This window comes from Ranitomeya imitator, chromosome 7 (assembly GCF_032444005.1).
Source record: "Ranitomeya imitator isolate aRanImi1 chromosome 7, aRanImi1.pri, whole genome shotgun sequence".
NCBI classification, from domain to species: Eukaryota; Metazoa; Chordata; class Amphibia; order Anura; family Dendrobatidae; genus Ranitomeya; species Ranitomeya imitator.
The window spans coordinates 40,045,888-40,061,319 of NC_091288.1; the positions used below are offsets into that span (position 1 = coordinate 40,045,888).

The 15,432-nt window shown below is 40.0% G+C and overlaps 1 protein-coding gene across 1 annotated transcript in view; it reads right to left on the reverse strand.

Annotated features, from left to right (window-relative positions):
• Window positions 1–15,432, reverse strand: part of LOC138646079 (bile salt export pump-like) — a 78,141-nt gene that overhangs the window by 57,171 nt on the left and 5,538 nt on the right. Inside the window, exons 3-7 of the mRNA XM_069735548.1 lie at window positions 6,577–6,595; window positions 6,426–6,464; window positions 5,033–5,084; window positions 2,388–2,623; window positions 2,179–2,266 (exon numbers count right to left, since the gene is read on the reverse strand). Coding sequence (XP_069591649.1) covers window positions 2,179–2,266; window positions 2,388–2,623; window positions 5,033–5,084; window positions 6,426–6,464; window positions 6,577–6,595 — 434 coding nt within the window. The remainder of the gene's footprint in view (window positions 1–2,178; window positions 2,267–2,387; window positions 2,624–5,032; window positions 5,085–6,425; window positions 6,465–6,576; window positions 6,596–15,432) is intronic.

Here is a 15,432-nt window from a genome sequence, read left to right on the forward strand (position 1 = left end):
GCTAAGTGCCACCATTTTCATTCTTCGGGAGGCACTGGTGATAGAAGAGACAGTAGAACCAGAAGCTCTGGGTGGTGCAGGCTCTGTCCAGCCATTTACATTTGGGTGTCTGGGACCTGCAATGGCATCTGACTGTATGGGTGTGTGTACTGTCCAACTACAGTTACCAGTTACTGCTTCTGCCACTTGGAGAGCACCACACCCTACTTAAGCTTCCAGCTTACTTTTGCAAGATACAGTCTTGTGCTTCTCTGATTCAATCTTATCGGTTTAGCTCTTTGTATCATGGTTCTTTGGTTTGACTTCAGCTTGTGTTTCTGACTATCCTTATGAATTCTGATTTGTACCTTTCCTGCCCTCTTGGCTCTGATCTGGCTACCTGACTCCTCCTGCCTTCCTTCACCACTGAACAGCAGCTTATTCCATGGCCTCAGCCCAAAGACCCACTGTTTAGGCTCAGACAAGGGTTAAATGATGAAAGCAAGGACAACCCTTGGTATCTGGCAGGTGGAGTGGTTTCCACTAAACTTGCCCGTGGTTAGAGCTGCCATGCGAACACAGACAGAACTTCCTAAAACTAGGTACGTCTATTCTGTTTCCAACGCCTAAAATATATCAGTGCTCAGAATCCAGGCTATAGCTTACAGTTGATTGCCTAGCGTGGATTCAATTGTATAATCTAGCTTAACTTCTTGTACAGACAGCAAACTGAGGTCTTGGAATAATAAGGAATAGAAACATAAAATATGGTTTTGAATGATCATAAATGGGTAAAATTACTAAATGTTTGAAGCAACTTTGCAACTTATCTCAAGTTAAAAATCTTCTCCTTTCTCAAGAATGGAGGAATTTTTAGCTGCATAGTTTATAGCTTGTTGCATGATTATCAGCCACCTCTGCAGTCTAACAGCAGTGGCCGGTTTCCTGGGCAAGCAGTGCAGCATCTGCAACTTCTTTGCTATACAGCTTGTTAGGGCTGCTCTGAACCTGGCCAAATGGTTTGATCTGTCTACATTCCCAGATGTTTAACCTCCTAGGTGTTACTAACTGCATCTAACCTATTTGATAGTAGAGTGTGACTCCCCCTGTCACCCCATGGGCCCACAGCGATAGCACTGTGCCGATGAGCTGCCAGAAAAGGAGGTTGATTCAAATTTTTATATTGTTTTACTTTTTTATATTTTAAAAACTTCTTTCTTTTTTTTTACTGTATTTTTAGTCCCCTTAGGGAACCTGAACCCACAATTGTCTAATCACTTAGACATATACTGTATTATATAGTATAGTGTGTATTAAAAAATCAATGTCTCCTTTGAACACCGACCAACGGCAGGTCATGGCAGCACGTACCTTCAGCATGGTGACCCATTGGCCCCTCATGATCGCGTCGGGGTGGGGGAGCCAATGAACACATGGAACTCTGGACCCCTGGATCACACACTTTTAAAGACACTGTCCGAGATTGACAGTGGCGTTTAAGTAGTTAACAGCAGCGGGCAGAGCTCAGCTCCATTTAATGCTGTTAAACGTAGAGGCAAAATTGGAGATGAAAGTGGATATAAAACTCGTGCTGCCGAGGATCCAATATACGATAGTAAACCAGATGTGGTATGGATACACTTTTATTTGTCAACATGTTTCGAGGTGATCATCATACCTCTTCATCAGAACAAACCACAATGATCACAAAGATAGAGGCAGGCAGTGCAAACTGCCATCATTTGCCAGGAATGGTGCAGGCTCAGCTCCTGAGCCTGAATCAAAGACAGGAACCTGACATATGACATCATTACAGTACTTCATATTTTGGGAAGGGGAAAAAGAAGCTTAAAAATCATTTCACCTCTCAATAAAGCATTTTGGTCATTCATCGAATGATCACCCGTCTGTTTACACTGGATTATTCTTGTGAAGCGACTGCTCCTAGGAACGCTCCATCGTAATAATCGGCCGGTGTAAATACACTCAAACAAGTTAGACATAGTAATTTATTATTTTTTTCCCCAGGGGTTGAAAACATAATAAGAATCTAATATATTCATAGCTGAGAGTTTGTTACAATTGTATCCACCAATAGCCATCTACGGCTTTACAAAGCAGAAAATGGAGATAGGGCTTTGTGTGTCATACTCAGTATTGGGTTGGCTACACTTTTACACATATGAGCCCCTCACTTACTTGCATGTATCCAAGAAAAAGCACAGAACATCCAATGCCTGCGTAGTAACCAGCAAATTTAGTCATTTCTAACTCAATATCCAGCATGCTGTCAGAATATAAAGGAAAAATGTCAGACTTCATGGATAATTATGTGAAATTATACAATGCAAGTACCGTAAGCGCCGCACATTAAGATAATTAATAATTGTGATGGTGAAATCTCTTACCCACAGCTTGTTGTCTCATTATCATTTTCAAGGGAGCCATTAATCCACATGATAGTGTTATTTATGCAAGTCTTGTTGGGATTTTGGAGCTCTTGTTGCTCAATATCATACAATATGAATGTGTCAATCATGAGGCCGAAGACTAGTAACATGCACGGCTGAGCAGCACCGTGGATCACTGCCGCGAGGCCACCGATGACCATCAACCATTTCTCCGAGCAATTGGAAAACCTAAACTGGAGACATGAAATAAATCAATATACTTTTATATCTGTCTGTCTGTCAATACATCTTTATGGTGGATTCACAATTGTCTAATCGTCCACCACAGATCTGATTGCAGCAATTCAGATATCGTTTTTAAAAACTACTGCAAATTTCAGTTTTTGAATAGCATGGGGTGAAATTTTCCCCAAAAAATACACAAGTAAATCACAATCTGAAAAAAAGATGTTATAGGCAGATTTACTGCAGTTAAATCTGTAACATAAAAAATAAATCATGTGTCATGCCAACTTATAAGTGTATTTTAGAAATTTGATTTTGTTTTTTAAATAAATATTAGTGATGAGCGAGTGTACTCGTTGCTCGTGTTTTCCCGAGCACGCTTGGGTGACCTCCGAGTACTTATGACTGCTCGGAGATTTAGTTTTCTTCACAGCAGCTGAATGATTTACTGCTGCTAGCCAGGCTGAGTACATGTGTGGGTTGCTAGGGAATTCCCACATGTAATCAAGCAGGCTAGTAGCTGTAAATCATTCAGCTGCCGCGATGAAAACTAAATCTCCGAGCAGTCATAAATACTCGGAGACCACCCAAGCGTGCTCGGGAAAACCTGAGCAACTAGTATACTCGCTTATCACTAATAAATATCTTATTTCTGTCTCCAAATTGTGACATAATTGTGGTGTATGGAGACATCTCCACTATTTAGGCATGATAAGGCATTAAAGAGATTGTCCGGGACTTTAACGTTGATGGCCTATCCTTAGGATAGGTCATCAATGCATAATCGTGGCACCCCGCCGATTAGCTGCTCCTGGTAGTTGCAGAGCTGCGCAGATCTGTTGCTTCGACAGTTGCCGCAGCAGATACTACATGTCCACCACCTATGCAAATAAATAGAGGGTGGATGTGCAGTACCCAGCTGCGGACACTATTCCAACGACCGATCTGTACAACTGAGCAGTTCTGTCCGACAGCGGGGACAGCTGATCAACGAGGTGATGGCTTATCCTAAGCACAGGCCATCAATGTTAAAGTCCTGGACAACCTCTTTAATATTTGGGCACTGAATAACAATATTGTACAAGAACTGTATGGACAGCCCATTTTCCCAAAAACCTGACCCTGGAGGGAAGAGGAGAATCATACAGGTATTCACAAAAGACCTTAGGTAGGGTTCCTGTGTCATGCTCTGCTCCCTTTATTCTTTCACTAGGTAAAACAAGATGTTTCTTTATTACGTGCATTTTAATTGTCCCCCTCTAAAGACTTGCTTTCTGGTTTACTATCTATATATACAACTAAACTACAAATGAGCTAAAAGGATGGTACATTTAGTATTTAAAGGGAATCTCTTACCAGGGTTATGCTACTTCATCTGAGAGCAGCATGTTGTAGGCGTGTAGACCCTCATTCCAGAGATGTATCACTTCCTTTACTGGTTGCTGTAGTTTTGGTGAAAAATTGCTTTATCTACTGCATATCTAGCAGTTCTCTGAATGCTGAGCTCTGTATAACCCCGCCCACACCACTCATTGTCAGCTTTGTATTCACACTGTGCATAGGCAAAAAACTGCCAATCAGTTGACTAATTGGCTGTAGGCCAAGTAGTCCTCTAACGATAATCTCTTGCTGTTAACACAAAGATTTTATAAAAAACTACACTAAGTTGACCAATAAGTGATTCATCGCTAGAATCCAGGGTCTTTGACCTTACATTATGTTGCTATCAAATTAGACCAACAAAAGGAAAAGGGAGACATGAAAGATATCTCAAAAGGTATAAATATACTTTATTGATATATATTAACATACAAAGGTTAGCATACAATGGAAGGTCTCTATGAAAAAAAATGGGAATAGGCAAACATTAAGATTCAAAAAGTCTACCATGAGACAAAACTATATGGACTGATGACAATATGCAGACATATACACCCACAATAATTTATGTAAAGGTAAAAAGTCATAGTAGAATCATTAAGTATCCACTAAGTATTGGACTATGGATAAGTATTGGACTATGGATAAAATATCCAGGAAAAGTGGAGTGGCGCATAGAATATTCTAATGTAAAGAGTCCATAGGATATAAGTAGATAAAGCTATATATTACAACCAAAGAGAACGGGGAGATCGCTGAACTGAATAGGATCATGATAATAATTCCTATAGTAAAGCAGAATAATAGAATAATATGTAAAGCAGTATAATTGATGGAAGTCCCAGCACCCTAAAGCCCGTTTCACCCTTTCTTCATCAGGGGACTGCTAAGATAGGTAACAAAAACCTGATGATAGATTCCCTTTAATTTTGCAATTCTGAAAGTGTGTGTGTGTAAGTTTATATTCCGAGCGCTACCGCTATGTAATGACCAACGGGCATTTAAAAAAGACAAATGTAAAAGTAATACACACTTACTAGCTGGAAGAAGCCAACTCGTATGCTGTCTCCTTTGTCATTGCCTTTAGCCCTTAGAAAACAGAATATTTAAAATATTTTCTAGGATAGATTATATGCCGTAAAGCTGTAGGAAGAGTTACAACAAATATACTTAATAGATTATATTCACTGACTCCTTGGGGCACCCGGATGAATGGTCTAAATGTGATCAATGTGGACGATTTCTAATAAAAGGATTACATTTGAAGAAGCCCTCCTCCCATCAAAATTTGTATCCTCTCAATATATTTCAGTCATCATATTATATAGCACTGCGTACTTACAATTGCTCATTTTCCCCTTTTACCCAGCTAATTCTTCTCTTTTTCCTTAGGTCTATGACATCATGTGATTAAAAACTAACTAGCTGAATCCTTCTAAGCTCTATATAGAAACAGGAGGTCAATTTTCTCTGCACAAGTCATCACTGCTAATGTCCCTGGCAGGGGGAGGAGACAGGGATGATAAATGCAGGGACAAGAGACTTCCTGTTTCTACATAGAGCAGAGAAAAGAGAAGAATTAGCTGGGTAGAAATGCAAAATGAGCAATTGTAAGTACACAGTGCTATATAATATGATGACTGCAATATATTAAGAGGATAAAAACTTTTCTGGGAGTACTTCTTTGACAACAAGCTATAGCTTTAGGTGTCTAAGAACTGTCTTCTTCTGGAAAGAAGTCAGCCATGTTTTAAATATTCAGTCAATGGTCACTAGCCCTTGGGAAATCTTTCATAAGTCCTAGAGCATTCATGAAACAACTTTCATCCTTCGTTCACTGTCATTCAACATGTAGAATGAACGGCTATAACAGTGAAGTGTAAGTCTGTCTAATGATGGTTCACTGGTTGTTCAACAGCTGTTTAACCATAAATCGACTTCTATAATTTGATCTTAATGTCCAACTTAAAATATCTAAAGCAATGTTAAACCATTAAGGTCCATAAATCAATTTAATGTTTAGTCATATTTACAAATAAAAATTTAACCTCAGAATCTTGGATTTTTTTTGTAGTAAGGCAAATAAAATGCTATAAACTCACTAAAAGAGTAAAGGTGACCATAAAGGCAAATACTAAACTGAACAGTTATTTTCCATTATTGTGATATTAAATTCATCAGAAGATAGAAATGATATAGGAAAACACATTCTACTGCCGAGGAGTGAAAACATTGTGGTGTCAACACCTTCTATACGCCAGTTATGAAAGGGCATGGCAGAAAAAAAGTTTGAGCCCACTGATCAGATTGGGGGGTGGGTTCACATATATTTGACCATATAGAGGTTCATAATAGTGATCAATCTGTATATGAACATATAGATGTCAGATGAGTCCTGTCCATAGTATGTTACCCGTTATTATTACTTACTCTGCTTTTTTTGGTGGTGTTTTTCCATTTTCATATTTTCTGCGAAGAACAAATAAGCATTAATGTTAAGCTAAATTTCTAGTATACACTGGGTGCTATTGCTGGCCGCCACATTCGATAACTATGGTCCATTGTTGATATATATACTTACTCTGTGTTCTTCAGATTATCTGCAATTAAATAAATATAGGGTTAAGACTTCTGATGATAAAAGAGAGAAAGTTTGAAACAGCAAAATGTGTCTCCCTGCAAAAACTCTATTTTTGCTCATAACAGATATTATTACAGTTTATTGCTACTAATTTATTTGAACAGGGCGTTCTTTCTAGAATTTTTTTTCTAACCTCATAAACCCCTCATAAACAGGACCTTCAAAGGTGGGCATAGAAGGAGTCTCAGACAGTCTCAGTTATTGTCTGCAGGTTCATTCTCTGTCCTCCGTAGTACATGCCTGCAATTTTGCCTTGCGCAGGCATGTACTATGGAGGACAGAGAATGAACTTCAATCCAATATTGCAGCCAGCATGCAGCCAGCGGGTAATGAAAGGGTGAATCAAACACCCGAAAATCCCGCCCCTATGGCTGAAGATTGTTCCCTCCAAATTCAGGTCACAGAGTCCCTTTAAGAAGTCTTGCCATATGACTTAGGATAAAAGCTTAACCAAAATCTTAATTTGCAGACACACGTGTTTCGAGGTGTTGCCCCTCATCAGTGCAAAGCATGAAATCTGATTTGACGCTAAAGTTCAAGCTCTCTTCCTCTCTCAAGGGGCAATATGCATATTTAATTTCCCAGAAGAGCATTGCATGGTGTATCAGTCTCCTTACACTGGCATGTCATGCATGTCACTCTTCACAAGGAGAGAAGTTACCCCTTACATCCTTCTCAAGTGTAATTTAGGCAAGGAGGAGAAAGAGCCATTTCACATTTTGTGTTGGGTATAGTAACAAGAAATCAGCCAAGGCTTTAGCATTAGTTTGGGAAAAAGAGAAACTAGTCATAATAGAAAAACAGTTATACAGTGGGGAAAAAAGTATTTAGTCAGCCACCAATTGTGCAAGTTCAATGAGTTGAAAAGATAAGAGAGGTCTGTAATTGACATCACAGGTAGAGCACAACTATGAGAGTCAAAATTGAGAACACAAATCCAGAAAATCACCTTGTCTGATTTGGCAAGATTTATTTTGCAAATTATGGTGGAAAATAAGTATTTGGTCACCTATGCAAGATTTCTGGCTCTCACAGACCTGCAACTTCTTCTTTAAGAGTCTCCTCTTTCCTCTACTCATTACCTGTAGTAATGGCCCCTGTTTGAACTTGTTATCAGTATAAAAGACACCTGTCCATAACCTCAAACAGTCTGACTCCAAACTCCACTATGGTGAAGACCAAAGAGCTGTCGAAGGACACCAGAAACAAAATTGTAGCCCTGCACCAGACTGGGAAGACTGACTCTGCAATAGGCAAGCAGCTTGGTGTGATGAAATCAACAGTGGGAGCAATAATTGGAAAATGGAAGACATACAAGACCACTGATAATCTCCCTCAATCTGGGGCTCCATGCAAGATCTCACCCCATGGGGTCAAAATGATCACAAGAACAGTTAGCAAAAATCCCAGAACTACACGGGGGGAGGGGCCTAATGAATGACTTGCATAGAGCTGGGACCACCGTAAAAAAGGCCACCATCAGTAACACACTACACCGCCAGGGACTCAGATCCTGCAGTGCCAGATGTGTCCCCCTGCTTAATTCAGTACATGTCCGGGCCCATCTGAAGTTTGCTAGAGAGCATTCGGATTATCCAGAAGAGTATTGGGAGAATGTTATATGGTCTGATGAAACCAAAGTAGAACTGTTTGGTAGAAATAAAACTCATCATGTTTGGAGGAGACAGAATGCTGAGTTGCATCCAAAGAACACCATGCCTACTGTGAAGCATGGGGGTGTCAACATCGTGATTTGGGGCTGTTTCTCTGCTAAGGGACCAGGATGACTGATCATCAGTGTACATGAAAGAATGAATGGGGCCATGTATCGTGAGATTTTGAGTGCAAACCTCCTTCCATCAGCAAGGGCATTGAAGATGAAAGGAGTGGCTTCTAAGAAGCATATGAAGGTCCTGGAGTGGCTCAGCCAGTCTCCAGATCTCAACCCCATAGAAAACCATTGGAGGGAGTTGACAGTCCGTGTTGCCCAGCGACAGGCCCAAAATATTGCTGCTCTAGAGTAGAACTGCATGGAGGAATGGGCCAACATACCACCAACAGTGTGTGCCAACCTTGTGAAGACTTACAGAAAATGTTTGACCTCTGTCACTGCCAACAAAGGATATATAACAAAATATTGAGATGAACTTTTGTTGATGACCAAATACTTATTTTCCCCCATAATTTGCAAAATAAATCTTGCCAAATCAGACAAGGTGATTTTCTGGATTTGTTTTTTAATTTTGACTCTCATAGTTGGGGTCTACCTATGATGTCAATTACAGGCCTCTCTCATCTTTTTAAATGGTAGAACTTGCACAATTGGTGGCTGACTAAATACCTTTTTCCCCACCGTATCTGCGCCTAACCTTTCATGAATTTCATTAAGAGCCACAATTTCTAAATATACAAATTTGATACTCTCTTGTGACATGATCCACAAGCTGCAAAAAAACCACCGCAAGCACTGAATGGGCATTAACTGTATTAACATCTCAATACAGAAAGACTTTCGAAAACTGTGATGCAAAGAAGAAAACATGATTTCCAGAGCAGAAACTGCACTGATAATGCTAGCTCTGTATTATCAGTGCAGTTTCCAAAGAAAAAAGGGCTAAAGGACCAATGATGGCTTGATGACTCTGCACCCAGGAGGCTTTGGAATAACTACAGTAATTTAGGGAACAGTAATTTGGGAGAGCATTAATAAATTTTGCTGCTAGAGGTGAAAACAGTTGACAAGTGGGACATATAGCTGCAATTAGGAGTGAAAGTGTTTCAAGGGAAAAAATGTATCTTCTTAAGGGTTAGTGTGGTATGGGGGACAATGTCGCTGTCAGTTGGGATGGGGAAGGGAAGGGGACAATGTGGGTGATGGTTAGGGTGGGTTGCAGGAGAGTTATTGTATTTTGTGCTGCACGGTGATTATGCTTGAAACCGCTGGAGAGGTATTAAGTGCTGTACTGAGGTATAGACTGTATGTTGCACATGTGGAGGTATTTAGTACTGCATTGTGTTTTGCTAGGTGTTGCAGAAGTATTTTATTCTGCACTGTAGTATTTATCTAGCACTGCTAGGGTGGTATTTTATTCTGCACTGTTGTCTTTATCTAGCACTGCTAGGGTGATATTTACTACTGCATTGTGTATTGTTTGTCCTAGCTGTTGTTCTGGCAAGTCACTTGATTCCTCTTGAGAATGATAGAAATCCCTTTTAATACCCACCCAGGTCATCATCCACAGGTCAGGTGGGATGTGGGATGAGTTTAACTCTCATTGTTTGAGTATTTAATCAATCTGCATAGTTCATAATTCTTTGTTTTGCAGGTCACCAAATTAGCTGGTCTGGTACAATGCATAATCAACATATTAACAAACAACTATTGTTCAATTACCCTGCGTCCCTGCCATTCAAGGTAACAGACAATAAGTTACAAGAAACAATAACTCAAAAGTCAACGTTAAATGCTCATGCGAAAAATAGTCTGTGTGTCTTGACCAACTGAAGAAAAAACACATAAATTCAAAAGTCTATATAAAAATAACAGTCTATGCATCCTGGCCTACTGAAAATAGACAACTGGATAATTATGATTAAATGCTGTGTCGTCACAGTCACCAACCTACTCCTTTCAGACTGACATAAAAATTTTTGTTTATGGTGAGAAAAAGCTAGTGATAGAGGTGTCATAGAAAAGCTATAATTAACAGCTGCATAGCCCAGAACATTACCAAAAAAACGTATAAACACAAATATGCTAAATGTGGGTATGTCATAAATCATCTCCACTGTTTATTAATCTATGTGTTTAGAAATCTATGATAAATGTTACATGTTACAGCCATTATAGTGAATGCAGTTCCCTTTTTAGATCTCTAAGTGTCATTGTTGCACCTGAATTCTCATCAGGAGAGGGTCTCTTTAATTTTTAGACTCTGTTGTTAAAGGTCCTACATAAGAATATTTATAGGACATTTTGTAACCTCTTGATTTAAGACCATCAGTCTCAATGTCAGGATTTTGCACTCTTTGATAACACCAAAAATAATTATCAAAGTAGCTAATAAGGGAAATCCCACAGAAAATTCACATTGTTTTCTAAGAGGCAATAGATAAATCATCAAAAACAGAGTGGTTTCTACTGGACACAGATTACTTTATTTAAAAGTTTACACCCACATAAATTATACCATTAAGGTGTTTGATAAAATCCCTAACAATATATATACATATCTGGTAAAAAGTTATCTATCACATTTTTATGAAATAAGATATAATATATATTCAATTTTTTTCAACTCCTCATCCCAGTGTGTACTTCTTCCCCAGTTGGCACCATCTTCTGAAATTCAGCTGCCAAGTTCATGATAATAATCTTCAATCTGACCTCCTTCCTGTATAATGACTTATATATAAAACAAAATTAAAGAGAGAAAAAAAAAGCCTCCTTATTTCCCCAGCGCCTATGACTTCAGTTAATGACATAGCAGAGGGGGAAATAAATCTACACCCATCAGTAGACACTGGTAAAGGTAATTTTAACATTTTAGGCCTCTTTCACACTTCTGTCTGCTGGCGGGCGTCGTAATGTGTTGTTGTGACGTATCGACGAACGCCGTGAAAATAGTGAAAAACGTGTGTAACGCATCCAGTGTTTTGACTGATGCGTTACACACGTTGTTGCCTGAATTTCAATGGAGAGATGTCCGGGGAAGAGAGAGAGAGAGACTTTTCCCCGGGTTGGAATATGCTTCCAGGCATGTCACTGGATTCCTGCGTTTTACAGTGTGCGCAGGATCCAGTGTCCATAGGCTCCCATTCTGTGGAACGACATATGCCGCAGGAGGCGTCGGGGAAAGGTTTTCCACTGCAGACAAAAAACGTTTCATGGAATGTTTTTTGGAAAAGACAGGCCGTCAAATTCAGCAGGATCCAGTGCACGACGGACGAAACGTATGGCCATCCGTCACGATACGTCGCTAATACAAGTCTATGAGAAATGCAGGATCCTGCAAATTTTTTTGCAGGATCCTGTTTTCTCAAAAAACGACGTATCTCGACAGGACTACAAAGAGAGAAGTGTGAAAGAGGCCTTACTGCCTTATCTGGTCAAGTGGTGTGTGTGACATGATCAGGAACATCCTCTTTAATTTATAAATGAGGGACTCTGAAACTCACAAAGCCTATGCAGACAATGCAAGAACTGCCAAAAATTAGAAGAAAGAGCTACTCCGATAGCCCTGTATTAGACATAAGAGAGGGCCTCATACACATTCTGTTAAAATTGTTAGGTAGTGGGTCTCCGAGACTAATAAAGCTTATGCACGAAGTGCAAGGGTTGCCAAAAATTAGAAGAAAGGAGTGCAGTACACCCTGGAAGACACATAGAGGAGGGCCTCAAAAAACATTTCTTCCTATTTTTAATAGGATTCCTAGAATGGTAAAGTGCAAGCACCGCAAAGCAATTAACCTTGGGGGTATACATTTATATATGTAAGAGAAATGTAGAGGTAGGCCTCATACACATCCTGTAAAAATTATGAATGAGGGAATCATACACACCATGGAAAAATTAAGAGAGAGGGTCGCATGTGGACTCTCTAAAAATTATGAGCAAGGGCAGTCTGATGACCCTCTAAAAATTATGAGCGAGGGCCATCTGTTTACCATCTAAAAATTATGAGCGAGGGCAGCCTGATGACCCTCTAAAAATTATGAGCGAGGGCCGTCTGTTTACCATCTGAAAATTATGAGCGAGGGCAGCCTGATGACCCTCTAAAAATTATAATTATGAGCGAGGATCACCTGTTTACCCTCTAAAAATTATAAGAAAGGGTGTATAATGACCCTCTAAAATTGTAAGCGAGGGCCGCCTGCTTACCCTCTAAAACTTATTAGCGAGGGCCGCATGATGACCGTCTAAAAATTGTGAACGAGGCCGCATGATGACCCTCTAAAAATTATGATCAAGGGCCGCCTGTTTACCTTTGCTCATAAAATATGCAAACACTCAAAAACATTTACCCTTGGGGGTATACATTTATATATGTAACAGAATTGTAGAGGTAGGCCTCATACACATCCTGTAAAAATTATAAAGGAGTACATTATACATACCCTGGCAAAATTAAGAGAAAGGGTCGCATGATGACCCTCTGAAAATTATGAGCGAGGACAGCCTGATGACCCTTTAAAAATTATGAGCAAGCACTGCCTATGTACCCTCTAAAAATTATGAGTGAGGGCCACCTGTTTACCCTCTAAAAATTATTAGCGAGGGCCGCATGATGACCGTCTAAAAATTGTGAACGAGGCCGCATGATGACCCTCTAAAAATTATGATCAAGGGCCGCCTGTTTACCTTTGCTCATAAAATATGCAAACACTCAAAAACATTTACCCCTGGGGGTATACATTTATATATGTAACAGAATTGTAGAGGTAGGCCTCATACACATCCTGTAAAAATTATAAAGGAGTACATTATACATACCCTGGCAAAATTAAGAGAAAGGGTCGCATGATGACCCTCTGAAAATTATGAGCGAGGGCAGCCTGATGACCCTTTAAAAATTATGAGCAAGCACTGCCTATGTACCCTCTAAAAATTATGAGTGAGGGCCACCTGTTTATCCTCTAAAAATTATTAGCGAGGGCCGCATGATGACCGTCTAAAAATTGTGAACGAGGCCGCATGATGACCCTCTAAAAATTATGATCAAGGGCCGCCTGTTTACCTTTGCTCATAAAATATGCAAACACTCAAAAACATTTACCCCTGGGGGTATACATTTATATATGTAACAGAATTGTAGAGGTAGGCCTCATACACATCCTGTAAAAATTATAAAGGAGTACATTATACATACCCTGGCAAAATTAAGAGAAAGGGTCGCATGATGACCCTCTGAAAATTATGAGCGAGGGCAGCCTGATGACCCTTTAAAAATTATGAGCAAGCACTGCCTATGTACCCTCTAAAAATTATGAGTGAGGGCCACCTGTTTACCCTCTAAAAATTATTAGCGAAGGTCACCTGTTTACCCTCTAATAATTATGAGCAACAGCTGCCTGTTTACCCAAAATAATTATTAGCGAGGGCCACGTGATGACCCTCTAAAAATTATAAGCGAGGGCTGCCTGTTTCCCCTATAAAAAATATGAGCGATGGCCACATGTTGGTCCTCTAAAAATTATGAGTGAGTCCCGCCTGATAACCCTCTACAAATTATGAGCGAGGGCCACATGGTTTTACTAGAGAAAGGACAGTATGTAGCCTTGTAAATGACTTTTGTTTTAATGGTGCCGCAATGGTATATAAGTACTACAATAGCAATTGAACACGGCCTATATGCATGCTCTAATCTAAGCTCTCCCTCCTAGATCAACTCTCCTTGAACTGCTTCTAGAGGAGAGTGTGCTGAGCATCGCATCGCCGGGTCTTTTATAAGACCCCATGACGCAATGTGGCCAGCCAATCACAGTAATGCAAGGAGCCAAGATGGTTATAGCATTGCCATGTATAGCAGGCAATCCACCCATGTTTATTGACTGTTTAATAGCCGCAAAATATGCAGGCCAGGGACTCGAACGGGGCCTGAGCACCTCGATTCTCAATCAAGTATCAAGCAGTGGCGAGCACGCTCGCTCATCACTAGACTTCATGGTAGAATTACAGTACAGTCACGTGACTCAAATATGTATGAAAACATAGGAACTGAGGTGACAAGACGTGTCAGCAGGTGGTCTGTACTGATGAGCCAAAATGTGAAAAACTAGGCTTTGACAGAAATCAGTTTGTTCATTAGGTCTGAAGAGTGGCGTAGGTAGCAGTGAAACATGGTGGAGGGTCTTTGCAAGTCTGAGCTGTATATCAGCAAATGGATACAAGGAGTATCCAAAATAAAGTTCAATAAACTTTATTAAAGACACATTACATGACACAAAAAGTATATGTAAAACGAGACTGTTCTTCTTTGATTTGACCTTTATTATTTTATCATTATTTATTTATATACCACCATTGGTTCCATGGTGCTGTACATGAGAAGGGGTTACATACAAATTACAGATATCACTTACAATAAACAAACTAACAATGACAGACTGATGCAGAGGGGAGAAGACCCAGCTCTAGTGGCTTACATTCTACAGGATGGTGGTGAAGAGACAGTAGGTTGAGGGTCTGCAGCAGCTCCGGTGATGGTGAGGCGGTATCTCCAGTAGTGGTGGGGAAGCAGTGGGGTCAGTGCATGCTGTAAGCTTTCTTGAAGAGTATGGGCAGCACGGTGGCGCCTTGCAGCGCTGGAGTCCTGGGTTCAAACCCCACCAAGGACAACATCTGCAAAGAGTTTGTATGTTCTCTCCGTGTTTGCGTGGGTTTCCTCCGGGCACTCCGGTTTCCTCCCATATTCCAAAGACATACTGATAGGGAATTTAGATTGTGAGCCTCATCGGGGACAGTGATGATAATGTGTACAAAATGTAAAGCGCTGCGGAATATATTAGGTCCTTTACATAGGGTTTGCCTCTCTTTTCATATATTTCTTATGCCTTACAGGTAATGTTTTATTGAATGGGATGCCTGGATTCACATCTATCCATACTGTAGGACTTGCTCCACAATCTACCTTGGATAGATCATTATGTCCTGGGCTTTTATAAATAGGCTTGATTATTTATAATACTGGGAAGGTTTTCCTTTGCATGTTTACTATGCATGGGAATTAGTGGTATGTTTTATATTTGATATGCTTGGACTCACATCCTTGGTCTTCTGTTTGGGAACCCTCTACT